Source organism: Dermacentor variabilis, chromosome 8 (assembly GCF_050947875.1).
Source record: "Dermacentor variabilis isolate Ectoservices chromosome 8, ASM5094787v1, whole genome shotgun sequence".
NCBI classification, from domain to species: Eukaryota; Metazoa; Arthropoda; class Arachnida; order Ixodida; family Ixodidae; genus Dermacentor; species Dermacentor variabilis.
The window spans coordinates 72,370,928-72,398,088 of NC_134575.1; the positions used below are offsets into that span (position 1 = coordinate 72,370,928).

Sequence of the window (27,161 nt, forward strand, 5' to 3'; positions counted from 1 at the left end):
CCCTTGTCTGTATTATGTGGCCTCGATGTGATGACTGCGTACTTAAAGAAAAATTAAGAAAATAAACCCCGTGCGAGGAATTGAACCTAGGCCTGTCGCATGGTAAGCGAGTACAGTCGACTTCCCTTAATTCGGCCCTGAAGAAAGCAACTGGATTAATCTAATTATCTTGCGGGTCAAATTAAACAAAGCACAGAAAAATATGGCAGAACACGCCACTGATTAATTTGGCAGTATTTATGCGATTCTAACATGCCCCCGAATTAAATGCATGCCCACTTTATGTGGGTCCAGTGTACAAAACTAACATGGAAATTTTAGACATCCTTAACAAAATAGAAAACTAACGCACACCCGATTATTTTAGCAAGAAAAATTGGCAAGGGTATGTATGTGTTGCACAGTGGTGGCCGGTTTCCGAAAGTTAGCTTCGCTGCATTGCATTGTGATGCGGTAACGCATACAAACACTGCGAAGGTGGTTTTCCGATTGTGTCCAATTGCAATGCGTACGGAATTTCCGACCCCATTTTCTGGGAAAGAAACAATGTGCATGCTAGAATTGGGTAATTACCATAATCAGACATGGCGAGGTTCGGTTATTACTTAAATATCTTTCTAGGGCAGGCCGAAAGTAGGCGCTTTTGATGGAAGATGATGTGTGTTCAGTGCATTCACCATCCTCTAGGCTCTGCCACTAAAGGAATCGCTATTGGGGTCACTGTAGGGGTCGGGCATCATGACTGGTCAAGCTCGATTTATCCAACGAAGGCCAATTTTAGCACTAAAATAGCGGATGCTTGGGCCCACAGAAAGGTGTATGCGCCGGCCAGGACAGCAGGGATCAAATTAGCCGAAAAAGCAACTTATTGTGAGTCAGGTTTACAGAAGTCTGTTGTACCTATGCTTGGCCCCACGTCGACAGCCGAGGAGGCGTGTGAAATATGCGTGACAGTAGAGCAAAAGGGTACCGCCGCCATCGCCGTGCCATCAGAGTATTGACGTGCACCTGTGGCTTGCACATGTGGGGTTGGAAGATTTAGAGACACACAGGGTGTTTGGTGTCAAAAGTGACGAAGAACAGACGCACCGTCATGCTCCGCTCAGGCGGCAGTTGGACGAAGCATGTGTCAATTATTTGAGTCAATTATTGGAGATGGGTGCTGCCTGAAAGTTTTTTTCTTCCCCTGGATCGCGCTGTCAACATTCATTTCTCTTGTCTCTCTGTTATGATGGCTCAGTGCCTATGACATTCCGTTGCCAACTACAAGGCTGTGGGTTTGAATTTCGGCGCTGCATTCTGATGGGAACGAAACGGGAAAGAAAAAAACGCTTGTTCAGTTTTAGGTGCGTGTCAAGGACTCCCAAATGATTGAAATCTATCCAGACCTTCCCACTACGACATCCCTCATAGTCACTGAGTTAAATTTAATTGCTGGTGTCGCAGATGGTGCTGTGGTGACATTACGGAAAATATTCGCTGTCAGTTTGATGTCTCACAGGAGTTTTACTGGGGGCAATATTTAGAGCATGTGGGCAGACTGGCTGATGGTTACTGCCTTCTTTACATTGCAGATGAGCTCAAGCAAGCTCTGCTCGTCATGACTCAACAAATCAAAGATGTTGAACAGGAGAACACGTGAGTGCTGTTTATTTTTTTGGTTATTGATTAATTGGCCGATTGAGTGAATGAATGAATGAGTGAATGGAGGATTAATGGCAGTGAGCTCAAAATCAAAAGGAAGAAAGAATGCATGAAGGCACTAGTTTTGTAACTGCCTCACTGAAGTGAAAGTTCTTGAACTATCCTGCAGTGAGCAAGGAATTCAGGAGCGTCAGAAAATAAAGGTACGCACATTCATAAACAGAAGATGTGAAGGAAAGAGGACTTTTCACTGCGGTGCATACAATCACAAGCAAAGGTTTAGAGACCAGTGATGCTGCAAAAAAAATCGTTTTTCTTTTTGGCAACCGCGGCATGCCAGCTGAATTGAGCACTACAACCTACAGGCCCACCTATGACAAATGCAAAGGCTTTGAAGCAATTCCGTGTTGTGAAGGAATTTTGGTTTTATTTTTTGCTGATGCTGTGGTCTCTGAACTTTTGTTCTCAACTGTAATCGGTGAAACTGCGCAACACTCAGTGTGATTCCGAGTCCACGTAAGGCCTGTTGTATCTCTTCACTTGTCATGCCTCCAGTCATACAAGCCCTTCGCACTTTACTACTACTAGTAGTCTTTTCCTGCATTAAGGATCACATGTTCAATGCTGACTCTGGTACGGTCATTGTGGCTGTCACAACGTCCACATAAACAAAGGAAACTGTCAAAGCCACTTAAGTGTGCTTTATATTTTCGCTGGTGGATGGTGTTCAAAGTGTGCGCAACATTGTCTGTAGAGCGTATGTCACCTGAAGAAAGACGTGTCCACTTGTCGAAACATTGGCTCCTGCTTTCACCTTGTTCTCTCTTTGCTCATCAACATCATCTTGCAACTTAAAAGTGGCACCGTCGATAAGAAGTTAAACACCATTTTCAACGTCATACTACCATGCATCTGGGAGCACAGTTCTTGTCACTTGTTGAACTCGCTTTTGTGCCATTGCGTTGCACAGTGCCTTGCGGAGGATGATGGAACAGGAGAGTGAAGTTAGTGCCAAATTGAGGGCCGATGCTCGGGAGGCCGAGAAGCAGACCAACGAGCGGCTGGACAAACAGGAGTCCCGAATACAGACACTCACCAGGTATGTCCGAAATAGCTTTGAAGGCCCGCCATTACAATTATTAGGCACCTCAGTGCTCATACTGTAACTGGAGACAGTGAATGCCTCCTGTCTAAATACATAGGAAAGGAGTAATCGTTTTTCATGGCAACCACTGCACTGAATCTGATAGTTTGTTGCATTAAAAGAAAGCTAAAATCTAGTCACTGTTAGTCGCAAATTTTTTTTATTTAGGCCGTCAGTTTTTTAGTAAAATTGATTAAAATGACAAATTTTCAGAAAACGAAACTATGCATTTTACAACTGATTCGGCAATGAAAAATTTCATTACAGTTCTGTCAATAGAACCTAATAGTATATCTAAAGCGGACAAAGTTGATATATTATGCATGGCTCTCAAATAGACCACTAATATGTGAGCAGAACATTTCTAAAACCTTTGTAAAGAATGTAACAAAATCATGTTAGATATAACATCAAATTTGTCCACTTTGGGTGCCCTAACGGATACAGTTTACAGAACTGCGATATCTATTCTAGGTGCAGAGCTACAAATTGTGAACTTTGTGCTTATATTTTTTTCAAACTTGCCAATTTTCGAAAATTACATTAAAACAATTCTGGCTCTAATTGAAGTTCTGCTTCCTATAGTCACTAGAATTTAACTTTCTCTCTAAAATGCAGCAAATTTCATTAAAACAGGCCCAGTGCTTATCTCAGAAAAGTGTTTCTGCGTTTTACATGTACTATCTGAATAGGTAGCATCGGAGTTGGGCCCGAGCTAAAGCTTCCTCTTAAGGAACACATTTTATGTCCCGTGACAGTAGGCCTTGGCACTCTTGCTGTGCTTCACCACAGTACAGTGTGCTTACAGTAGACTTCTGTTAATTCGAGTTCGGTTAATGCGATCCTGACCGAAGGTCCCGGTTGGCTCCCATGCTTTTCTATAGGACCAGACTTGCGTTATTTTGATCTGAAAATTGGCCTTCGCCAAATAAATTGAACTTAATTGATCAGCTTCGCCGCAGTACAGCCATGTTCTGTGGTGAAGCGTACAGGGAATGGAAAGGGGCCATTGTGACGGGACACAGTACGCGTCTCTTAAATATACCGGGGCATGCATGTGTCGTCTCCGGTCACAGTACGAGCACGTAGCCACCTAATAAGCATACTGGCAGCCACTCAGAGCAGTTCCTAATGTTGCTGTGGGGATTTTGGCCTAAGTTTCGCCCACCATGCGTGTCTGGTATACGAGACTATTAGCGGAATCAAGTATGCATTCTTTAATTATATGTGCGTGCACGGGCCGTGCACCGAGAAGTGAAGAAAAATCATTTACCTGTGTTTTGGGAAAGCTAGCGATATAGAAAGTGCTAAGAAGAAAAAACTCCGGAAGTCAGGAGGACGTTTAAAGCCTACAAAAGAGTGGGGGTCTATCTAAAACTCTGAAGGCCTGCCAGTAAACCTGTTAGGAGTCTCGGTGCCCTTGCTGTTACCGGAGATGGCACGTGTGCGCGTTTAAATTAAGGGACACGTGCTGTGTCCCCTAACAGTGGCGTCTTTCCTCCCTTTGTATGTTTCACCGCATAACCGACTGTATTGCGGTGAAGCTAACTTTAACGGCAAATGCTGCCAAGTGAAGCAATGGCGTGTTTCGGCGTTTTTCTTGCCTGTTGTTTAATTTGACCCACCAGATCTTCTGTGCCGTCAGGAACGAATTAATGGAAGTGGACTTTAATTGACCGTGTAACACTGCCATGTTGCAGCGAAACCCACTTTTGGGAACCGCCATGCCAGGCCTTCCGCACTTTGATGCCATTGTCAGGATGAGGGCAGAGTCAGCGCCGTTCCTGACAACGGCGAATACGATGAAAACCTCAGCATTGAACAGCAGGAAGCTTGACAGCAAATGTCAAAGCAGCTAGACTTGACACAACAAGACGACTACTACGGCTGCTAGTGGATCGGCGCATGAGAGTGCTGGTTCGAGGTTGCGAGATAATAAAACAGGCAGCGGTGGTGGCTTCAATTAATGCCGTTTCGTGCCTGCGGTCACGACAAAGGACGGCAAAGGGTTTCAGACATTCCTTATACATTGGGTCTATGTCGTGAAAGCGTCCGAATTATGAGGCATATCTGAGAAATCGCTCTTTGACTGTATCAGATTGGCGAGGTGTCCCATGAATCGGCACCAGACACATTGAAGGAGACAGCCTGTAGCGTGCCTGGCATGTCTGCCATACTACGTCAACATGCTTTTATTTGCTGAATGAATCAGCAAATCTTATTTCTATGTCACACAGTGGCAGTGCTGAAGCTGCAATTCTCGTCATCTTGCGACTGATTGGCACTCGCTGTGGCGAAGGCTTCACAATTTCCTTCAAAGCATGGCTGCGGCGTGCATCTTCATTTGAGACACGCTTATCACTACCACGCCCACATTCCCATTATTTTTCTCCAGTGTCACCAACAGATAGTTCGTTTATCGTGATGTAGCTGGTGCTCTTCACCTTTTATAGCTTTGCACTGAGGCAAAACGAAACAACTGTATACCGCATTCGATGCAGTCGAAACTGCAGCCGCTTTTGAAGCGATCGTGGACGGCGACCTTGCAGTTCTGAAAGCACGTGGCCGATGCATAGACCGAGTCAAAACGAAAGTACCGTTAGCTGCAAAAGCTTCAGCGAAATTGCGGTCGCTACCAGCATGATCATGGATGGCAACTACAGAGTTATGAAGGCATGCTGCCGATGCGGTCTTATGCGTAGCTGTAAATGCAGGAATAAAGGCTCTAAATGCAGGAATAGGGACTGAGCATTCTGGCGTTGCTCTCATTCATGTACGATTTCCAATTACGACTGGCGATGTGGACTAGCTGCTTCGTTTCGGTTGGACGCTAGCGCCGTTCTTGTTCTTTAATCTCGCACATATGTGGCGCTCTGCCCTTGCCAAATTTGGGAGTTGTCCGAGTTAGCCAATGTGCTACCAAATATGTTCGAATTAACGAGAGGTTGATTGCATTAAATAATGCATACACCTGCAAAGACCGGAGGATGAGTCCAAATTAAATATTTGGTTTTCTGAATTAACGAGTGTTGAAATAACTAGGTATTGCTGTACTATTTTACACTCTTCCGATCTCTTTAAATTCCTTTTCTCTTTCCCTTTGTGCAGGGTCACAAACTGGACTTTTTGCTGGTTAACCTCCCTGCCTTTTCTATGTTTCTATCTCTATCTCACTCTCGCTCTCTTGCACTTGGCCCGACTTAAGGCACAGCCACCACTGCAGCTGGGAGCAGCCTCTGCGGCTGGTTGTTTGCAGCTGACGAAACTCTGTTTTGTGCAGGGAAAACCAACTGTTGAAGCACCAACTCAAAAAGTACATAGCAGCCGTGCAGATGCTGAAACGGGACGGCCTGGCAGCCCACGAAGGTAAGTGTTGGCCTACAGGGCTTATTGCGGGCTGGAATATTCCAGAAATGTCCTGATGGGATGCAAAATAAAAAGAAAACCAGTTGATATTCCGCCTCGACAAAAGTGTACCAGACACTATAATTGACTGAAGCGCTTACGTTTTTCCTTTTTTTCCCTTTTGGACTGAGAAGACTGATGATAAAATTCAGCATTATGGCTAGTGCTAAGTTTCTATCTCTGTTAATGATAGAAACTTAGAATGATGAATGCTGATTAATGCATCAAGCTGTTGTGCCCGAGACTTGTAGTTGAGCAACATGTGCGATGTGTATGTCTTTGTGGTTATAATGTCTCAAGCTGGTTAACGCCTGAAGCAAGAGCACTTGACAGCTGGAAGCTGTCGATAGTTTCATATACAGTAAAACCTCGTTAATACGTAATTGGCGGCTAGCATGGATCAGGTGTGCACTAAGCAATGTACTAATTAACTGACAATGGAAGATGAACGGCGATAGACTTACTAGCCAAAAAAAACAAGTTAATCAGACACACATGGGGAAGTTTTATTTGCGAGCAGGCAGCAACAAATTTGTGATTTTCACTTGCTGCAAAAGACCACGTCCCTGTCGAAAAGGTGCAGGGCATTACCTGCACCGAATGCCTCGCTCCGTGTATTGGGGTGACTAAAATCTTCCCGGAAAGGATTCTTCAACACAAGAATGATCTTCGCCACCGAAACAAACAACGCAGTGCTGCGGCAGAGCACGGCAAGCTTTTTGATCACCAGTTTAGTCCTGTCAGCGCTGTCATCTTGGAGAGAGAAAAAGAAAACTACTGGCAGTGGCTTTTTTTGGAATCGTGGAATATCCACCAATCGGTCATCAGGAATACTTCCCACAATTTACTTTCAAGGTCTATGAAAAATGTCTGCATGCCTGTCAAAGTGCCAAAAATGCGTTATGCACTGCTATGCCTCAGGCCATCTCATCCCTGAAGAAGGAGCCGGTGGGGCTCTGAAATGTCAGGCTTTTAAAATACATTTTGGTTGGAGTTTTCCTTCTCTTCAATTCAGTTGTTTCCAACTAGGCACATATCTACCAAAGTACCAAAGGTTTACTTTTAACTAGGGTTATGCAAGTATTCGAAAATTTTGAATATTATCGAATATTACATTTTTAATATTCGTATTCAACTTGAAAACTAGGTATTTGAAAATTTTATAATATTCGCTTGGATAGGAATATTCGAAACAAATCGGACGTGCTGCTGGCTGTTTGGGAGCAAACATGGTTCTTGGAGTTTATTTCTGTGCAATTCAAGAAAGTATCTCTGATTATGTGGTGAATTTTGCGATAATCTCATGTTGCTGGTGAAATTTCACCTGTAAATCACGCTTAGCCACTGGACAAAGCTCTGCAGGGAAGCCACCCTCACAGTAGCAAGAGGCACGGGTTTGCGAACAGCGAGGGTGCACTCATTTTCAGGTTCCATCCACAATCCTGAGCTTATTGCTTGACAGTAAATGTGAAGAGTGACGACTGCTACAGGGTCAAATTCCTCTGAGTTTATGAGAAATTGATGCGGTGCAATATAATAAGGCACAGGTTGGCAAGAACAGACAACTAGCAGAAATTATTTAATTTTCCAAAGCTAACATGAGCCAAACATGCAATCTTTTAGTATAACCGCTCACTAGTTTAATTTTTTACCAATGACAATGTAATTGCAACATTCCAACATGTTAAAATGAACCAACTTGCCAATAAATGCATGTGCATGGCATTATTTGATATTATGTGTTAAGTATTTGTATTCTGTTCGTATTAGAAAATTTGGATATTTTAGCCCAAACTTCTGCACACAACTTTCTGAAAGCTGCAGTCTCATTCATGCCTTCCGTTTATGCATTGCCGTTTGTTCTGCGGTCACGCTGAGTACGCGTTCAGGGACAGCCAAGGGTTCATCTTGCACATTGTGATAGCACTGTGGTGCTGTCGCACGTTGAGAGCCTTGCCGTGCTAGGTTTGCCTACGTCCGACACTTGGTCTCGTGTTGTTGTCTCAGAGCTGCGCAACATGGTGGGAGACGTTGAGCCAGCCATTCCGGATGCCAAGCCACACATCGACCACCAGTTTGAGGCCAGCGAGTACGAGAAGAAGCTGGTTCAGGTACGGAGAGTGCTTAACTGCACTTACTGCGGTTGGTCCACACGGGCACTTTACCATAAACATATGAGAGTGGTTTTAGAGAGGCCATTCGGACCAACACTGCTCTTTAAGTTATATTTGCTGTTTCCTTTCTTTTGACAATTTTGAATGCTCCAACCTAGGTTCCTGCACTGCTTTCAGATTGTAAATCATAATGCGTCGCTTTGTGTAAAGACATGCTGATTCAATCCATAGCCTGAGATCTAAAGCTGGTGATGGGCACAACAAAGTGCACGCATTTAATCCTTGACGATTTAACCCTTTACAAGGCCGTATCATGGCATGTTAAGGAGAGGCAATGACTAGAATAAATGAACCGCACACAGAGACATCATGCTTGCAGCAGTAGCTATAGTGGATTGCTGCCTCATCTCAAAATGATGGCAATGTGCTTGACATATAGTACTGCTACCATCATCCTAGAGGAAGTTGCAGACAACAGGGCAAAAAGTGCGTACTGGATGGAACATCGGAGTAGCTTTGCTATATGGTTGCCGAATTCTGCCATGTGAAGAATGTGTCGTGCTGTCATCATCAGGTTGTCGCCATCTTCATCGCGGTTTTCTTCATTCTGAACCAAGGTTGTCTCTTGCCATCATCATCCAGCTCAGTGTGATGCGCAGTGATGCACAGCATGTCATGTCTTAAGTGGCATCTAATAGTGTGTTGATTGTAATAACAGTGACTTTCTCTCTCTAACATAGTCAGAACTTGCAGCTCATATTTGTGGCCCTGTTATGTTCACATACACAATACGTCAACGTTAACATCATCCTTGACAAACCTGTGGAATTTTGGCGCTGTGCAATGGTCATCCATCATAAGGTTGTGTTGCGGTCACTGTCCACAGGTTGCCGAGATGCATGGGGAACTGATGGAGTTCAACGAGCGGCTGCATCGTCTGCTGCTCTTTCGCGAATGCACTATTCGCAGGCTACGCGAAGAGCTCACCGACTTGCGTGGACCGGTAAGCACACCGCTGTGATCACTGTCCTGATACAGTGGTTCTGCAGCCTTGGTGCATTTCTTGGAAGTGCCATGACAAAATAAGCTTCAGTTTGCAGCTGTAGAGTCTGCCCATTTGAGGCAGTTCCTTTGCATCCACTGAAATTCCGTTGCAGCTGCCTGATGAAAACCAGACTTCCGATGACGACCTGAGCGTGACGTCGGACTATGATGCGTGAGTTGTCCTTTCTGGCCCTGCTCTCCCCCTTTCATTTGAGCTTGTCCCCCCCCTTGGAACTGTGCTTGAAAAGTGAGTGTGTCACCTTGTGCGTGCAGGTCATCGCAGAGTGCATCTTTGAGGCCGCTCATCAACTTGTGGATCCCCTCGGCATTCCTCGCTGGGCACCAGTCGCATGCATTCCACGTCTACCAGGCAAGTATGGTGCACAGAACATTCAGCTTTTTAATGCGTTTGCATTCTACGAGATATTATCAGCAGGCTTCTGTGATTATGAGTATCAAACGACTATTCCCTGGAAAGCCGACCAGCATTGGGCGTTTCTAACAGTGCCAACTGCTCTTGTTCTGCTTAGCATCTAGTTATTAAAATAAAGCAAACACAAGGCAAAATCTGAACATAATGACATGATGAAAACTTGACATTTAGAGGCCCGTACAAAATTTCAAGTGTGTCGTGACTTCACTTGTTCGCAATGTACAGCGAAGGCAATCGCCCCTGCTTATGTATGAGTGAGATTGCACAGTACACATGCGTAGATGTTGTTCAGATGACCATGTGTCCTGATTATCGCTTGGCATGTAGTCTGTGCAATCTCACACGCACTTAAGTGAGGGCCATTGCCTTCGCTGCTGATTGTTAACGAGGGAAGTCATGGTACACTTGACGTCTCGTACGGGCTCCGAAATGTCCAGTTTCGTTAATTTCATTATTTTTTTATTTGGTCAGTGTTTCATTTCGCCATGTTTCACTTTGCCAGACAAGTTTCCATCGAACTCTTGAGTATTAAGCATCTACATGCTAATGTTACTTGCTTTGCTTGATGTCAATGCAGCAGGAGACTAAGTTAAAACACTTGAACCTGGATATGCCACACCTCAGCCACGCAGACTCCAGTTTTTGCACTTATGTCCTGCCAGCCGATGTCGAGATCTGCGGGATCTAGTCAGCATTTCGGCTTGTTGCCTTGTCCTGTGTTGACGCAGAGCAATGCAACGCTAGGCAAAGCCGTTAGAACTGTCTAGTGTGGGTTGACCATAGAGGGGGCATGAAGGAGAAAAATTATTTCTGCTGTGTTAGTAAATTACCCTTCTGCAATGCCAAAAAAAACACTCTGACTATGCCAGAAAAGGCACGAAATATTGAAGATGTGGTTGGCGACACCACCTTCAAGTTCCTGCACCAGCTTGGCATGACGTCACGAATTTGGACGCTGTTTGCACAGTCCTAGTTAAACTTTTATCAGTAAAATTGGAGCACATTGTATGCTAAAAGATTCCAGCGCTGACCTTGGAAGGTTTTGAGAGCTTTTACTTAACCACGTCCAAAATGAAAAACTAAAAATGCTTAGCAATCCATGCCAAGCCAACAATCCCGACATCTCGCCCACCGTGAGAGCAAGGCGGGAGTGGACGTGGGGGGATCGCATGACCACTTTAAGAGACATTATGCAACACGATAGGTTGAACAGATGCAAATACCCACCACTGCATGCCAAACTTAACAAGAAACAGGTGGTTGCCTGGATGCAGTTGCAGACATACACATATCTGAACTCGGCAATCCTTAGCCTCTGCTACCTCAACCTTTTTTCATGTGACTAGTGTTAAGCCTGCGGTGCCAGAGCGACGCTGCAGCACATGCTGTGGGAATGCATCGGTAACGAGCAGCAGGAGTCCCAGACGAACGGGGTAGACATGGCAGACTCGAACCGCAGGGCACGTTAGGAGGTGGCCCTGCTCAGCCACGACCTTGCCAATCAACTGTGGGCCGTCCATCATGCCGAGGAAGCCGCCCGTGTCCAAGGACTCGAGGCCGTCACCTAGGCTGGGGTATTTATGGCCCCATCCCACCCAAATTGCCGAGAATTTAGAATAAAGTTTTCAGTCACTCACATTTCAATCCGTGACATCCGCGACTAACATACCAGCCTTGGGGTTTAGGCAAGGAGGTTGAATAAGCATATTTGAATAAGTACTGTGTGTGAAGCAGTATGACTGTTGCTGGTTTATATTGCTGGATGTGTCATTCAACTTTTGTACGTGCACACTCCTCTTCGCAGGTGTACGTGCGTATAAGGGACGACGAGTGGAACGTGTACCGGCGCTACTCACAATTCTACGCCCTGCACAAGCAGCTCTGCAAAAAGAACCCCGTCATCTATTCTTTTGACTTCCCACCCAAAAAGTCTATAGGCAACAAGGTATGCCACTAGAGTTGTTTTCCACATAAACCGGTTCATCATTTTGAGTGGGAGGGGTGGGTGAAATTAGACAAAATACACGGTAGTAAGAAGAGGGCATGTTTAGGCTGAACTAACAATTTTTGTCTTCTCTTTTTGTTCATCAGAATAACTCTCACAACACTGCAACGCATGTGTCAGACAAAAATCAGAACAACTGACAGCCTTTCGCAAGCCCTCAGGGTGCTTACGTTTTCTTATTTTAAACACGAAAACTACAGTAGAATTTCGTTCACTTGACTTTGGCTAATTGTATCTTTTGCTCAATTTGATCTTGACCTTAGGTTGCAGCCAGTGCTCATACATTTCTGTGAGCCAAATATTTCATTAGTTCAATGGTCACCAAAGGACTCTTTCTTTGGCAGTTGGAACGCAATTTTGCCTTACACTGGAGGCTGTAAGAGTTGGGGTCAGACATGCCAAAAGGGGTAGCTGGCCTAGCCCATCGTCTGACTCATCCCCGCTAAGGACATTGTTGAAGGGACGAACCTGTTCTCATCGAGAACGAGAAGTACTGCGTATATTTACAATATATACATGAAGAGTGGAGAACGTTGCGTCTCATCGGTCTAGCATGACTGCATTGAAGCACACTCAGGAGCTGAAAAAAGTTCGCTTAAGCCCCCTCTGTCCTCCCTAGATCCCTAGGCCAGGGAAACCTGCCGGGCCACTACCCCCACTGGCCGATCATAACAAGGCGGGGATTTGAGAGAGGGAAAGTTTCAGCATTTCGAGAAAAGTGTGCGGTTGAACGACTCTACAACGAAATTGCCTGTTGATTATTGTCTTGGCCGAATTCCTATGTTTCATACATATTTTCAACACTTCTGCAACGAAAACCTCTACAACGAATTTGCCTGTACAGCAAAGGAGTTTAGGCATCCCCGATGGCTGATTTGTTGCTTTAGAACGAAAGCTACCTAGCACTGTCGCCACTGCCCTCTGCAGACGTACCCAAGGTGCGCTTTGCGCTAGCGCTAGTGGCAGCACTTGACCAGCATGCCAATATTAGTAGCAGTGATACTGCACTGTTCCAGGAATTGCTGAACTCATACGCTGCCTGTTGTAATGCAGCAGTGGGTGTGACGGCTGACAAATACATCACAGTTGATGACAATGTGATGATGTAATCGTAACTTACAACCTGCAATGTCTTCCAAGCCAACTAAGGTGAAAAGGATGCAAATGCCAAGGGAAGCAACCGTAATGAAGGTCCTGTAAACGAACCAAGAATTTTGATGGCAAAGGAGGCAATAGCGACATGTGATAAGTGCAATAAAGTTGGCTGCTGTCACACATTGTCAGACAAAAAGTGTGCACAAAAAAATTTGTGACTTATTTCACTCTCCAAAATTCATGATAATAAAGGTTTTCTTTTGTTGAATCTGCTTAGCCTGCTATATTGTGAGTGGCACGGGGTGGGACCTTTGCTACAAAGCTACCTGTATGAGAATGGATATTGGAGGTCCCGAGAACTTTATTATAAATGTGTTCGACTGTACTTTAGACTAGTTTGGAAGGACTGTGGACTGCAAAGTGCACTGTTTGTGTGGTGTCTACCAGCTGGGAATTCTCAGGGATTTTTAATAGTCTGGAAATACTTGGAGAAAACTCTGGGAATTTGTGCTATCAGGGAAAATTAGCGGTAATTTTATTGAAAGGGAATGAAAGTCGCGGTAATCCTGGCCCGAGCTGGAGAGAGGAATTGTGACATATCCTCTTTAACACCGTGCCATCGTCTGGAGGGTTGCCCGTGTACAGTCAACGACTGACTTTATGGAAGCCCGATTATTCGGACGGCTTCGTGGCACCACCACGTACCCAATACAGTCAATGTATAAGAATGTCTGAAATTTTGTACGCAAGAACCCTTCGCCGTCCGATTTTTCGGACTTTTTGCCATGACCGCAGGTCTGAAATGGTATTAATCAAAGCCACCACCACTGTCATTTTAATTACCTCGCCGCCTCGAACTGGCACTCTCATGCAGATCCACTGGCACCCGTAGCCACCACCGCAGCAACACTAGACCTAGCTGCTTCGACGTTCACTATTAAGTTTCTCGCAGTTCTGCTTCTTGTTTTTCATTGAAAGAATTCGCCGCTGTCAGCAATAGCACCGACTCCACCTTTGTGGTCCTCGCGATTGGCTTCGAAGGTTGGAAAGCTCGGCACGTTGCATAAAGCCGGTTCTCGAAAGTCAGCTTTGCCTCAGCACAGCCATGTTACGCGGTAAAGCATACATGAAATTATCGCGGTGAAGCATAACGTGCGTGGGAAGGGGCAATTGTCACGGGACACAACATGTATTCCTTAATTATACAAGCGTGCACCCGCCATCTCCTGTCACAGTACGAGCACTACGCCTAGTAAGTGTATTGGCAGGCCTTCACAGCTTTTTTGTATGTCCCTGTGGCGATTTGAGCGCCCTTGAGGGCAGTAAAGGACATGCATTCATTTTATTTTTCAAACTGACCGATTTTTCTAACGTTTTTGCGGCCACTAGGGAGTCTGAAAATCGGATGTTGACTGTACAACTGATAGTTCAGATAGTTCGTGTGGCGAATGCGTGGGGAAAGGAGTACAAGAGAAAGGACCTAAGCATTGAGGAATGAACAGGAAAGGAAGTGTGCCACTGGTTTTTTGAAGGACCTTGAGCTGAAAAAACAAAGTGTTGGCTGAAGCCGAGATACACCTGTTCCTCACCCAAACCAAAATAAACTTTATAAAGCAGTGAAACACAACAATCAGGCATATGCGCACGCTGAGAGTATGTCAGGACAGTTACGTTGACTTACCAGCTGTTGAAAGAGAATCTCACTTGTGACAAAGTTTGGGCCTCATACGAACGAGCTTGCTATCAGTTAATAGAAACAGCTCATATTCAAAAATATTTGCTTCTGTATGTGTCTCCTTTTATTTGTATTTGAGCTTTACCATTGTTTTTAAAAGATATTTTATTTGCTGTGCACTTTAGTAACCCCTTCCTTCTGTTTTTTTTTAATAAAATAAACACTACTCTTTACTATTCAAACTGGATTAAGTCATTTTTTTTATTTTTTAACATGCTTATTGGAGAGTGACAGCATCGGGCGACATGGTGTCAGCCAGTCTTGATATAAAACAAAGTTTTGTGTCACTTAGGGAATTTTGCATAGGCCCTCAGGGGAAACCTGGAAAACTCAGGGAATTGGGAAATGTCAACTTGGCAGACACCCTGGCTTGTTTGTGTTAGGCTGAAGTGTGAAAGTAAACTTCATGCTTCTGAATTGGAGGTATGCCACATTTATTTTGTTAAATATCAAATGCATGTTCGATATATACTTTGTTTAAGAGCTGTTACATATCCATGTTAATGTCATTAGTAGCCCTGATGTCATTTTTACAACAGTTTTCCACTTTAAAACACAAAAGCTGAGTGTGCGTTAGATTCAGGGGCATGCATGCAAGTGGCAAACTTATGTGGAGGTTTGTCATTGCCGTTGTTCCCCCCTGTTATTCCAGGATGCCAAGGTTGTAGAAGAGAGACGCCAACGGCTGCAACGATACTTGCGTAGTGTCCTCAACTTCCTCACGCAGACATCGCAGGAGCTTATCGACAGCCCCGACAGAGCAACACTCGTCAAGTTGCTACCGTTTTTCAGGTGAGCCATGACGAGTACGTTCATGCGTGCAGTGGCTCGGTATCCTTGAAAGAGGAAAAGCCAGAAAAGTACTGATGGTAAAGAGCCTGTGGAGTTGTAGTTAGATTTAAGCACACCTTAAAAAAGACACTAGCGAGAAGAGTAAGTGATACTGTAGTGGTAAATTATCCCTCTACATTGCCAAAATTACTCTTACTGTAAGAGGAAACACCGCAAGCCAGCAAAGATGCAAAAAAATAAAAGACTGATGGCTACACTGCCTTCAAGTTCTCGAACCAGCTTGCTGCAACATTATAGACTTGGTGGTGCCCACTCGGGTCCAGTTAATTGACTACAGTAGACTTCCGGTAATTTGACTTATGTTAATTCATTAAACAAGGACCTGGCCAGCACCCATACATCTCTATGAGCCCAAACATTCATTATTTCAATCCAGAAATTGGTCATTGCCAGATAACTTGAAGTCAGCTGATCACCACACACGCACCTGACCCCATTGCTAATCCCAGTGGCAACTACAATAGTGAAAGTGTCCGTCTTTGTGGCTCTTAAGGTACAGTCAGTGTGTCGTAACACAACTGCATCTCCTGTTGGAAATGTATATTTTCAGCCTGGCTCAGGAAGATCTTAAAACGAGAATGGTAGCTCACAAGAAAATATTACACTATCTATACACGATTATAATGCCATTTTTTGAAGACAAGCTCTTCTTTGCTGACTCACATAGGTTTGACGTATCTGGGATCTGGCTATCTTGTAACCACTTCCAGGATATAAAAAACAATTGGTTAGGTGACTTGTATATACCGTATAAGCATGAAAGTGCAATGAAATACCTCTACATGCCAAGGACACCTAGCAATAGGCAGCAACTAATGATATAATCAAAAAGGAGTATAATTGGCTATAAACACTCGTTTATAGCTATAGCTATAAACTTATATTAGCTGTAAACACTCGTTTATATTTTTCTACTAGCGCAGTCTGCCAAGTATGCGCTAACTTACATGATTGTGCTGTGTATCTTGGGTGTTCCTGCACACCCCATGCTTTTGCTGCGTGCGTCAAGTTTGCGTTTTTGGAGACAAGGTCTTCTTTGCTGATTCACACAGGTTTGGTGTTGGTAACCACTTCCAGAAAAAAAAATCTGTCAACCAAATGTTGATGCTAAAGACAAGGTCCACTAATTGCGTGTGAAATACGATACAAATGAGATACAAAATGAGATCGACCTTGTCTTCTTTAGGGTCGAGGCTTGGTCTCAACCCTTTCTTTTTTTACAGTATATGTCAGAAAATTGCCTGCATGGCACAATCCAAAATGAAAAAAGCAAAACTGCATTCGTGCCACTTCCAGCAGTCTACCAGTGTCATCACCATTTCCATCACAACATGTCAGCCATGGATGGCGACAGAACCATAGAGTTTCCTACAAAAATTACTAGAGAAAATTTTGCCGCTAGTGTCTGCAGGAACTGCAAGTATGGTAGTTCATAAGTCATAGGAATGATATGGATTTGCCTAAACTTCCTCCTCCTGGCTTCGAATGGCTTGATGACTACAAATTGATCTAAGAAAATATTGCATTATGAAAGCTGCAATTTACAGTTATGCGTGTAGGCAGAGTCCTTTTGTCTTCTGCATTTAAAAAAGTAGGATTGCTTTGAAATAGATTTTGGTGAATAAAGTCAGATACAGTGTAATAAACAAAGCTGCAAGAATGCCTGAAGCCACAAGCATGAAGATCAAATGAGTTCATGTACTAACCGTCATTGCCATGGTAGCTTAATGATTACAGTGCGGCAGTTCTCTCAATTAATTTTAGTAGGAAGCTGTACAGACAGAACAAGTTCTCCCATAGCATGAAAATGACGACATGCTGTTTTGCAAAAGCACATTAAAATGCTATTGTATGTATTAAGCTAGCAGCAACAAGTTGCGTCATGTGTTTTTGACATTTTGGATAACTGCATTCTTCACAGGATAAATTAGCTAAGTGTAGATGTGGGCCATCATCTCGTTTGTGATTGTTGCTGAGTTGTTTCATAAATGCAGAATATCAAATACCGTACGAAGGATAACATGTTGTGGTTCTTCATAGACATCAGTAAAGTGCTGTACGAGAGTGATGGCGGTGGACATAAAGCCAACAAATTTCCTTTCAATTACTGTACAGTTTGCTTGTCTCGTCTTTTTCTTGCTGCCAAAATACGAGGCATGCTAAGTTTTTCTTGCTAAAGAATTGGCCGTGCGTTCGATTTCTACTTTGTTTAGGAGCCCTAATGTGCTTTTTACACAAGGTTTCTGCTTTAAACCCATAAAAGAAAATTGTGGGTGCGTGTTCACTTTGAGGATGTGTTAGAATTGGGGCAAATACTGCCAAATTAATTGGCAGTGTGTTTTCCTTTAACTCAACTGCTGGTAATTTAGATCAATTTTGATGGTCCTGTTAGAGTCAAATTAATGGAAGTTAGCTGTATGGCCAAATATGGACTAGTTCATTGTGTCCTAAAAAGTCAAAGATTGAACTTGGCAAGCTTTTTTTTGAAGAAGAATCTTATTTATTCACTCACGAAAATAAAAGCACAGTAACAAGATATACAGAAGGAGGTCCCAATGTTCAAGGCTGTAAGGGGACCTCCTGTTCTAATTAGAAAGAACAAATTAGGTTAGAGCAAATGCAGCAAAGTTGTAAGTTTGTCTTCAAATAATTACACACGACAGCAAAAGAACTGAAACATTATGTAATAGTATATAGAATTCCGTTTTGAACAAATAAAAAGTAACAAAACAATTCAGGTTAATGCAGATAAAGCAAAGAGGTTGAATTGTTAACATGTATTAATGGAAGAAAACAAACTGAAAACATGGCATAACGCTGTACAGAATTGCATCTTGTACTGAATTAAAAACAAAACAAATAAGGGGAAGTGAAATGTAGCCAAGAGGCAGAGGTTTAACAAGTATGGACACAAGGAAACAAGTAGACTGAGATATGGTGAAATGTTAAAGAGATATAATGGTTTACACATAATGAAGCAGACAGAACATGTTAAATTACATCACAGCATTGAGAAGTTAACTAAATATGCGAATAAATGCTTTTTAAAGCTGCCTATACTAAGAGACAGCTTTATGTCTGTTGGAATACAGTTCCAGAAAGACATCAGTGTGAATGCAGAAGTGAATTTACCAAAATTAGTTCTGATTTTAGGTAATAAGAAGTTGTTAGCGAATGCAAATCGAGTTTTATTATGATTAGCAAGTTGTTCAGTGTTTAAAGATTATTTGGGGAATGTTTGGGTGAAGCAAATTATAGACAAGAATTGCCATGTTTAATTCAAATAGTTTATAAATTGTGAGAATGCGATGCTCTTGCAAAAGAGCAGATACACTACATCGGTGTGACTGGAAAGTAATAATGTGGATGGCCTGGTTCTGGACGTATTGTAAGGGAACAAGATGAGAGCTATATGTGTGAGCTATGATGAAGAGAAAGCAAGGTTGGTAGACTTAAGTATGGACGTGCTTTTATAAGAATCCAGACACCATATCCAATTTCTTGCTTTCGATGTGAAATATGGGTAATGTACTTTAAGTTGGAATCGAGGACATCCTCCAATATACGACAATGACTAGAAGGTTTGATGGGATAACTATCGATAGCTATGGTCTGAATATTTATTACTTTCTTTTGAGTGGGGTGAAAGAGCATGGGGGGGGGGGGGGGGGAGTCTGTTTTACTAGGGTTAATTTCTAAAGAGCTACGACAACACCAGCGAATAATATTTTCCAAATCGGTATTGAGCTTAGAAGTTAGGCTATTAATATAGGTGTTAGCAGTTAGAATCGTAGTGTTGTCCACATAGAGACAAGGTTCACAATGCTAAAGATGGACAGTTAGATGATTAATGTAGATAGTGAAGAGTAATGGGCCTAACATAGACCCTGAGGAACTCCCCTATCAATTAATTTGAAGTTAGAAAGGTGATTAGAAATGCTAACAGCCTGGTGTCTGTTAGTTAAATAATCATGAACAAAACCAGCGCCGGTCCTACTACACCGATTGTGTTTAATTTAGTTATTAAAATATTATGAAGAATTGAATCAAACGCTTTGGTGAGGTCAATAAACACTGCTCCAGCATATTTACCTTTGTCAATTTGGTGCTTAATTCGATCAGTGAATAAAAGAAGCACAAGATTAGTAGAGTAACCTGCACGAAAGCCAAACTGCGTGGTGCAAAGAATGTCAAATTTTGTTAGATACTTAGACGCTTTTCAGAACATTTCTGTATAATTTTGCTGAACACGGATAATATAGCAAAAGGGCGATAGTTAGCAATCAACCCCCTATCACCATTTTTATATACAGGGACTATTTTGGCTTTCTTAAGTTTAGATGGCAATACACTGCATTTAAATAAATGGTTAATTACATAAGAAAATGGGTCAGCAACGATATCGGCAACATATTTTAGGTGCACTGGTTGTATTTCATCAAGACCTGCACTTGTTAGCTTTAGTTGTTGTATGACATTGTAGCTTGAAGAGCTTTTGCTGAGCAAGAACAGCTCAAACATTGAAAAATATTTTGGATCCTGTGACTTCACACTGACTTGGTTATGGTGCGAAATTAAATAAGTGTGACTTTGTCCAGTTTCTTTTTTTTTAAGTTTACGAAATTGGGTTTTCAAAGCGGACTTAGGCAGTCTAAACTGTTTTAGGGTTTCTTTGTAACGTCCCTTTAACCCTTTCTTCAGGGTCAATTTTTTTTCACCATATGCGGCCGCCCAGGGTAAATTTTCTTTATTGCAGGTTTAAATTCTTCAAAGGGACCTATTTTTAGCATCCCTTTAACCCTTTCAGGGTCAATTTTTTTCACTATATGCGACCGCCCAGGGAAAATTTTTTTATTGCAGGTTTAAATTCTTCAATTTAAAAAAATTTACCACAATTTTTCTAGGGTGACCTTAAAGTGAGAAAAAAATATTGTGCGTTGGTATATATGTATTGTTTATTCATTACTAACAATAAAAAAAAAGGAAGTAAACTTATAAGAATGAAAAATTTGATGTATTGTTATACACATAGTTCAAGGCTTAGAAAAGGCGTGCACGAGAACATTTCGCAAGTCTCAAATGTTCCTGCTCTCGCACTAATATTTACATCCATAGCTTAATCGAAGCACGTAGGTGAGCGCGATCAAGAAAAATGTATGATTGTGTGCCCTTCCAAAAAACAAAATGTGCGACAAACTTCTGCTAATCTTCATCTTATTGCCAACCAGAGGGAATTAGTTTTTGCGAGTCTCAAACAGGCTGTCGCCCTTTGAGTGATTAGTCATTTTGCGATTGCAACAAGCCGAAACCGCCCGCGGAATAAAACCCAAACTAACCGCTGCCCACCCACACACAAATGCGCGAGGAGTATTATATAGATGCGCCGGAGCAAACCATGCAACGAAAACCGAGAGGAGGACGCTTGAGAAAAGGGTTCCCTGTATTCCTGCACAATGGCAGCACATGCCAGGAAAGAAAAAGTTTGGAAATTGGCGGGATTTTTAAACGTACGGACGGTGCTGTGAATATACAGCAAGCTTGAGTGCATGCTTATGACACATAGTGCGACAGATTTGGCGGCTTTAACGTAAATGTGTTTGCCACTCTATGCTAAGTCATAGCATTTACAAGTGGCACGCGCAGCATAGCATTTACAAGTGTTCACCTTTCCAGGGAACAAGACACAACACACTCTAAGGTACGGCAGGCGCGGCGCACGGCGCAACGGCTCCGCGTGCCAGTGGTGTCCGGCAGTTCGCCGAGCCAAGGCGCCAGCGTGGCTCAGGCACCCGTGCACCACTACATGGGCCACTGAACAGGCGCTCGCCGGGCGAGAGACCAACCACGTCAGAGAATCTCAGCAACTTGTTGGTTTCCACTCCCTTCCCCATCGTCACCATCTTGCTGCCGCCGTGTGCTACCAAAGGTCAAGGAGATGCTATGTATTTCCAGTCTTGCGCTCTGTGTCCCATCTTGAAATGATGATGTTCTGATTGTTGCAGAAGTCTGATTGTCACTGCTGCTATGAATGCCTTCGATCGTGGGTGCTGATGCAGAGTAATGGCAGTTTTGTCACAAGTAATGGAGGGGAGAGAAGCCATGCAGTGGCTTCGGCAGACTCAACGGTGCCGTTTGTCATGTGCCTGAGTTAGCAAGCAATGCTAAGATCTCATTAACCCTTGACTTTGTCAAGTGTGCCATTTTATGACTGCACAGACGCTGTCGCCCCCCACCCCACTGACGTTTCCCATCAACGTTGACTATCAAAGTTCCTGTTGGGCAGACAGCACAGTGCCATGGCTACTTTTACTGAGTACCAGGTGTATTTCATGGTGCATAGTTCTTGTGCCATTTTCACCGGCACTGCCACAGGTGCTGCTCACTTGGAATGTTGCATTTGGATAGTGCAGTATGCTATTTTAAATAGTTGAGCGTGCTAGCTCTGACCCCCAGTTGGCACTGTCATAGGTTATGGAAAAAACTGGCCAGCGGGCTGAAAACAGGCTGTTCATCCTTTTTGTCAAGAACAGTTGGTTATGTTACTCACAGTGAGGTTACATGCTCCCAGTCTGATATAGCCTTGCCGATAAGTTAAAAGTACAGGTCAGATGGCTGTGGCCATCCACGTGACCTAACTTAAAAAAAATGAAAAAAATTTTTATTGTTACCTCAACACTTCTGACCTGTTTAATCAGGCATTCAAGTGGTCCAAACTGTGCCTGGTATCTGTTGGTATCTTGATCGTGTTTTGTGTGTCAACAGCCCCTTTGAGTACAGTGCTTAATATTGTAAAGGCCAGAGTAACACCTCGAAACTGGAATTAATAATGAAAATTATGTGCTAAATACAGTGCACACATCTTCAGACACTTCTTATTTAGACCTATGCTGCGAAATTTATTGCGCACAAAGTGCACTTGAGAAAAATGGTTGGGACGTATGCGTTTGCATGTTTGTTCACGATGCTGGTATGTAGCCATGCAATGTAATTTTTTTTTTTTTTTTTACATATGTGATTTACATTAGGCAAATCGTGTCAACTGGCCGAGTGTCTTTCCCAGTACACTACATGTCAAATAGTCAATTACGTTTCCGTGTACCTGAAGTATTTTGAGAGTTAAGGGAGTCCATGTGTTTTGGATGTTACAGAAACTCGCTGAAAAGTTCAAAATTGCTCATTGGTTCTGTGGCTGTGTGTTGTGAATGATGCTTGAAATGCAAGAAATGTGTTGGAACTAATTTTACTGACATTATTTAGATCTGTTCTGTCCGGGGTGTCATGGTGCAGACAAGATGACCGGATGGTGAATCTACTGCCAGTAAAGGAATGCTATTGGATTCCTTACACCAATGTGGCTTTGGTTGGTTTTGCACTTGCTATAGTGTCAGATGTTAGAATCTGTACCTGTAACTTACAACTAGACGTAGCCACAGCTATGTAGTATCTTTGCTTGCTAGAAGTGTAGAAACAGCAGCTTTTGAGGTTGCGTTAGATGCCAGGAAAAAACAGCAAGGCGTTTCTAAGTGCATGTTTGTGATTTATAATAGCCAGTTGGTAACATGAAGCTTAACACAAACTGAATGCAATATTTTTCCTAGTCATTGACAAGTCAAGACGGCTAAAATACAACCGAAACGCCTTCTTGTGTCTTGAGACAGGTTCAGTGTAATCATTTGTGGCACACATCAGGGTTGCTAGGCTGGGAATCTTTGGAGCAACCATGAATTTGAGAAAATAGCCACAAAATATAAAAATTTTGCCAAAAGTGAGCCAGTTCTAGGCAACATATAAGAAAAGTTGCCACGCAGGGACAAAATGGTGCTCACAGCGAAAAAGTTCACCAAGGAACTATCCATGCTGCGAGTTGTACCAGCTTTAGAAGCAGAAATATGCATTGTCCTATTTTCATTAGCAGAATATGATTGTCAATGCAAAATTTGAATGAATATTGATGTTCTGTGGTACTGAAGCATTCAAGGTGATTAAGTGTATAAAAATAAATACCGCAATATCTGATAGTGATCTCAGAAGCAACCAAGTGGTAGAGCAACCAGAATTATTTTTTCTTTCAGCCAGCAGGCCCTGAAGTAGTCACTTTCGCCTAGCATAGCCAAACCTGGCAGCCCTGACACAATATGGTAAAACTTTAGAATGAGCAGAACTTGGTGATAAGGTTGGACTTCAACGGCCATACATGACAGTTAATGCTGCGTCAGACAGCTTTGAGGCATTTGCTGCGCAACCGTAGCAAATAAATTAGCTCATTGTCTGCTAAAGAAGCAGAACTTGAAGACAAAGTACAACACTTCACAGTCATTAAATAAGAATACTCACACAATGTTCTAGACTGTTGGCATTCTCCGCGCAAGTTTTGCGAAACAAGTTTTTGCCGTGCACAGCTGCAAGGGTTTTTGATGTTGCCACTTCCACGGATAGTGGTACAGTTTGTTTGCATATTGTCAGTTGAGATTTGACCACTTGTTTTGTCAGTATGCAGATGCTTGTGGGTTAATGAATGTAATGGTAATGTATTGGAATGTAATCACTGAATTACGAACCATACTAGAAACTTCAAAAGAGGGACATACCACCTGGTTGATGGTCAGCGCTTTGTCTTTCTTTTGGTCCGGTGTGGTTTTTGTGCTGAAGATTCAAGTTTGGATCATACGGTTCTTTAGGAGCCAAGTTTTCAACTGGTGGCAGGACATGGTGACCATCTTTTTGCAATCGTGCATGGCTTGATACAGTCGTACCTCAATAAAACAAACATGGATGTAACAAATCATTGTACTACAAATATCGGATATACCAATTGTATTTTAATCTTGGATGCACCTTAATCAGGTTCGACTGTAGTGGTATCTCTCTAGCCATAATCTAGCGCTTGCAAAATTTTTACACTGTTGTTAGAGCTGGGCCCTGTGGTCCAACGCTTTTGTAGGACTGTTACGTTTTCCTGTAATTGGTCACTCTACCAAGCACTCATGCGTTTGGGGTTCCAGGCTTGCTAGAACTAGCACGTACACTTAGGTGCAATGTCGTGGACTGTATGACCTAAAGTTCCTTGGATACTTTGAAGTGCAGAACTTGTGTGCCGGCTAATCACAGCTACAAGAAAGCTTTAGCTTGTCTGTTAACGTATTACGCTTTGCAGAATACTAGGCCCCAGGATACATAGGCAGCAGGGGCAATGCTAATAGCTCCAGTTAGTGGTGCAAAGTAGTACAAGAGACGCCATGGAGCTATATTATTCTAGTGGCCAACCACATTCTACTTAGCTGCTGGTGTGAAGTGTTGGCAGTGACAATCGTTTAACATGAAACCTTTTATGGAATTTCTTTCTCAGACCTGAACCCTCATCTAAAACAAAACCGTTGGACAAGACCTTGCTCTGTTAACATCTCTGTTAACTCAGTCATTCTGTAAAAGGTAATACGTTTATGGGCAAACTAAAACTATCTATTGTTTGATCGCTATATACTAACTAGGCCAGCATGTTAGCATTGAACGAAAGGAACTTCACATTTGGATCACAGCTCAGCATATAGAGTTTGTAAAGACAACCTATCGCAATCCTCCCCAAGCACACAGTGTTAGTTTCATTTGAGAAAATTGCTCGATGAAATGAATGTGTGCATCATATGAATGGCAGCGGCATCTTTTTAGAAAAGTACCATATCTTTACGAATAGAGTGTGCCCATTAGTATAAAATGAAGGGGGTGCTATTGCCCTCCCTGCAAAAGAAATCTTTAATAATAATGAACAAATGACAGGAAAAATATGTCGCCCAAAAAATGGTGACAGCTAGTCCTTTTCACATAACAGTAAAGAAAATAGTAATGCAAGATTAGAAAAACACAGCACAAATTCAGAAAATTTAACACAGAATACCCGAGAAAACAAAGTGGAGTTCCAGTCTAGTGTGGAGCATACAAGCTTTCCTGTATGCTCTACCCTGAAACCTAAAGAGCTAAAGAGGCACATAAAGTTGCTATACTATAATTGTAACACAAACCATACAGGTGACTTTAAAAAAAAATGAACTTTAGCATTGTGCTGAATCATGCCACGCTAAAAGCATAGTCGTGTTGCATGGATTTGAACATTATGCAGATTGCTTATTTGAACTGCTTATTTTGCACGCATACACTAAAAAAACAATGCATACATCGTATTCCTGAAAATACCATGTATGCCTGGTGGATAGTTAAAAAGCATGCTGCTTGTCCGTTTTCACCTTGAAAAAGCCTTCCGTATTTTAATTATTTGAACTGCTTACAGTCTGTGCTGGTATGCAGTACATTATACAGCGTGCAAGACATTCCCTGCCAGTGTTTTATTTTGCACTATGCAGTATTATGCATGTTTGTTTGTAGATATATATATATATATATATATACTCAAAACACCGATAATGTATATGCCTTTAAAGCACTGTACTTATTGATAACTTCTGTATAATATGGCTCCATATTTTTTTTCCTGTTGCACTACACACGTGCTTATTGTTACATTGTGCAGCTGTTGCAGATAATGTGCCCGGAACGAAAAGAAGACAAAGGTAAACGGTTGTGTATTCGATTGGCAGCAAAGCGAAGTGTGGGGGCAGGAGAATTGTCATGCGACTTTGTCCTCGCACGAGTGTCGCTTTGCGAGGATGTGTGGATAGGTTTGAACAGCATAGCCCGCGGCGATAGCTGCCCCCGATCTGATAAGGCCGAGACGCGACCTGCAGGATTTGGCAGCAGAGGTCACCGCCATGATGAGGTTGTGAGGTCACGTCTCCACGAGACTGCGCGAAAATCTGCAAGTGGCAAAAAAAAAAAAAAAAAAAAAGAAAGAAAAGAAAACGTGACAGCCGGTGTTTGCTGTACCTAGAGCAGAGGTTTCAAGCCCAAGTCTGGTGTCTGGCTGTGGACATGTCACCTTCTAGGGAGAGAGGGTGGGGTGCATGAGGGCTGAGTAAACCACAGGGAACTTTATTTGGAAATGGAAGACAGCAAAAAAATTCTAGAGAGCCAGACACGAGCACTTTGCGGGCTTCATGTTTGAGACTTCTGGTCCGGAGTTTTGTGCATGCATTATGTTGTTTGTGACACATTTATGTATCTCTGCAGGCTGTAATTCATATGCACTATTATTTTCCATCCATATAAATAAGTGTTTTTCTTTCCCCATGCATGCAGTAGCCAAATCCTTCTCACATACTGGTCAAGGCTCGTCATTGTGTGACTGACAGCCACGAGTGGTGAAGGCTGATGTGGCTAAAATGTTCGCAAGTGCAATGGAAATCTTTCACCTTTTATCTAATGCTGTGTTGAAGTAACTGCTCTGCATCACGCATTCAAAAGCAGGCAGCTGGAGGAAAATGTTGCCGAATGGTGAAGAAATCTTGATGTACAGAAAATTACAGCTACATTTTGACATATGACACACCATGCTGCTGCGCGAAGCATTTGTGCTTTTGTCCACACGTGTAAAGCAGCTGGATGAATGTTATCAATAAAAAGTTTACTTTCAAACTGTGTGTGATGTGTGCTAACTGTTCCTTGAGAGTTTTTTTTTAAGATGCACGAGTGTTTGGTGCTTTTCACGTTTCAGCACAGTGGCAAGGCACTGCCATTCGGAACAACCAAGCATACTGCATTCCTAGCTTAGTGTACCTTTCGCACTGTGCTGCGAAACGCTG

At 42.8% G+C, this 27,161-nt stretch overlaps 2 protein-coding genes across 3 annotated transcripts in view; one reads left to right on the forward strand and one right to left on the reverse strand.

Annotated features, from left to right (window-relative positions):
- Positions 1–26,994, forward strand: part of LOC142590329 (sorting nexin-29-like) — a 53,579-nt gene extending 26,585 nt beyond the window's left edge. For both annotated transcript variants that reach the window (XM_075702366.1, XM_075702368.1), the window contains 10 exons: positions 1,575–1,638; positions 2,615–2,743; positions 6,069–6,154; positions 8,201–8,304; positions 9,194–9,310; positions 9,465–9,523; positions 9,625–9,721; positions 11,589–11,729; positions 15,272–15,411; positions 21,145–26,994. In XM_075702366.1, the coding sequence (XP_075558481.1) occupies positions 1,575–1,638; positions 2,615–2,743; positions 6,069–6,154; positions 8,201–8,304; positions 9,194–9,310; positions 9,465–9,523; positions 9,625–9,721; positions 11,589–11,729; positions 15,272–15,411; positions 21,145–21,286 (1,079 nt within the window). In that variant the 3' untranslated portion in view covers positions 21,287–26,994. The remainder of the gene's footprint in view (positions 1–1,574; positions 1,639–2,614; positions 2,744–6,068; positions 6,155–8,200; positions 8,305–9,193; positions 9,311–9,464; positions 9,524–9,624; positions 9,722–11,588; positions 11,730–15,271; positions 15,412–21,144) is intronic.
- The window catches only part of LOC142591439 (uncharacterized), a 38,841-nt gene continuing 37,706 nt past the window's right edge, over positions 26,027–27,161 (reverse strand). The window contains exon 8 of the mRNA XM_075703767.1: positions 26,027–26,276. Within this exon, the coding sequence (XP_075559882.1) occupies positions 26,224–26,276 (53 nt within the window). The 3' untranslated portion in view covers positions 26,027–26,223. The remainder of the gene's footprint in view (positions 26,277–27,161) is intronic.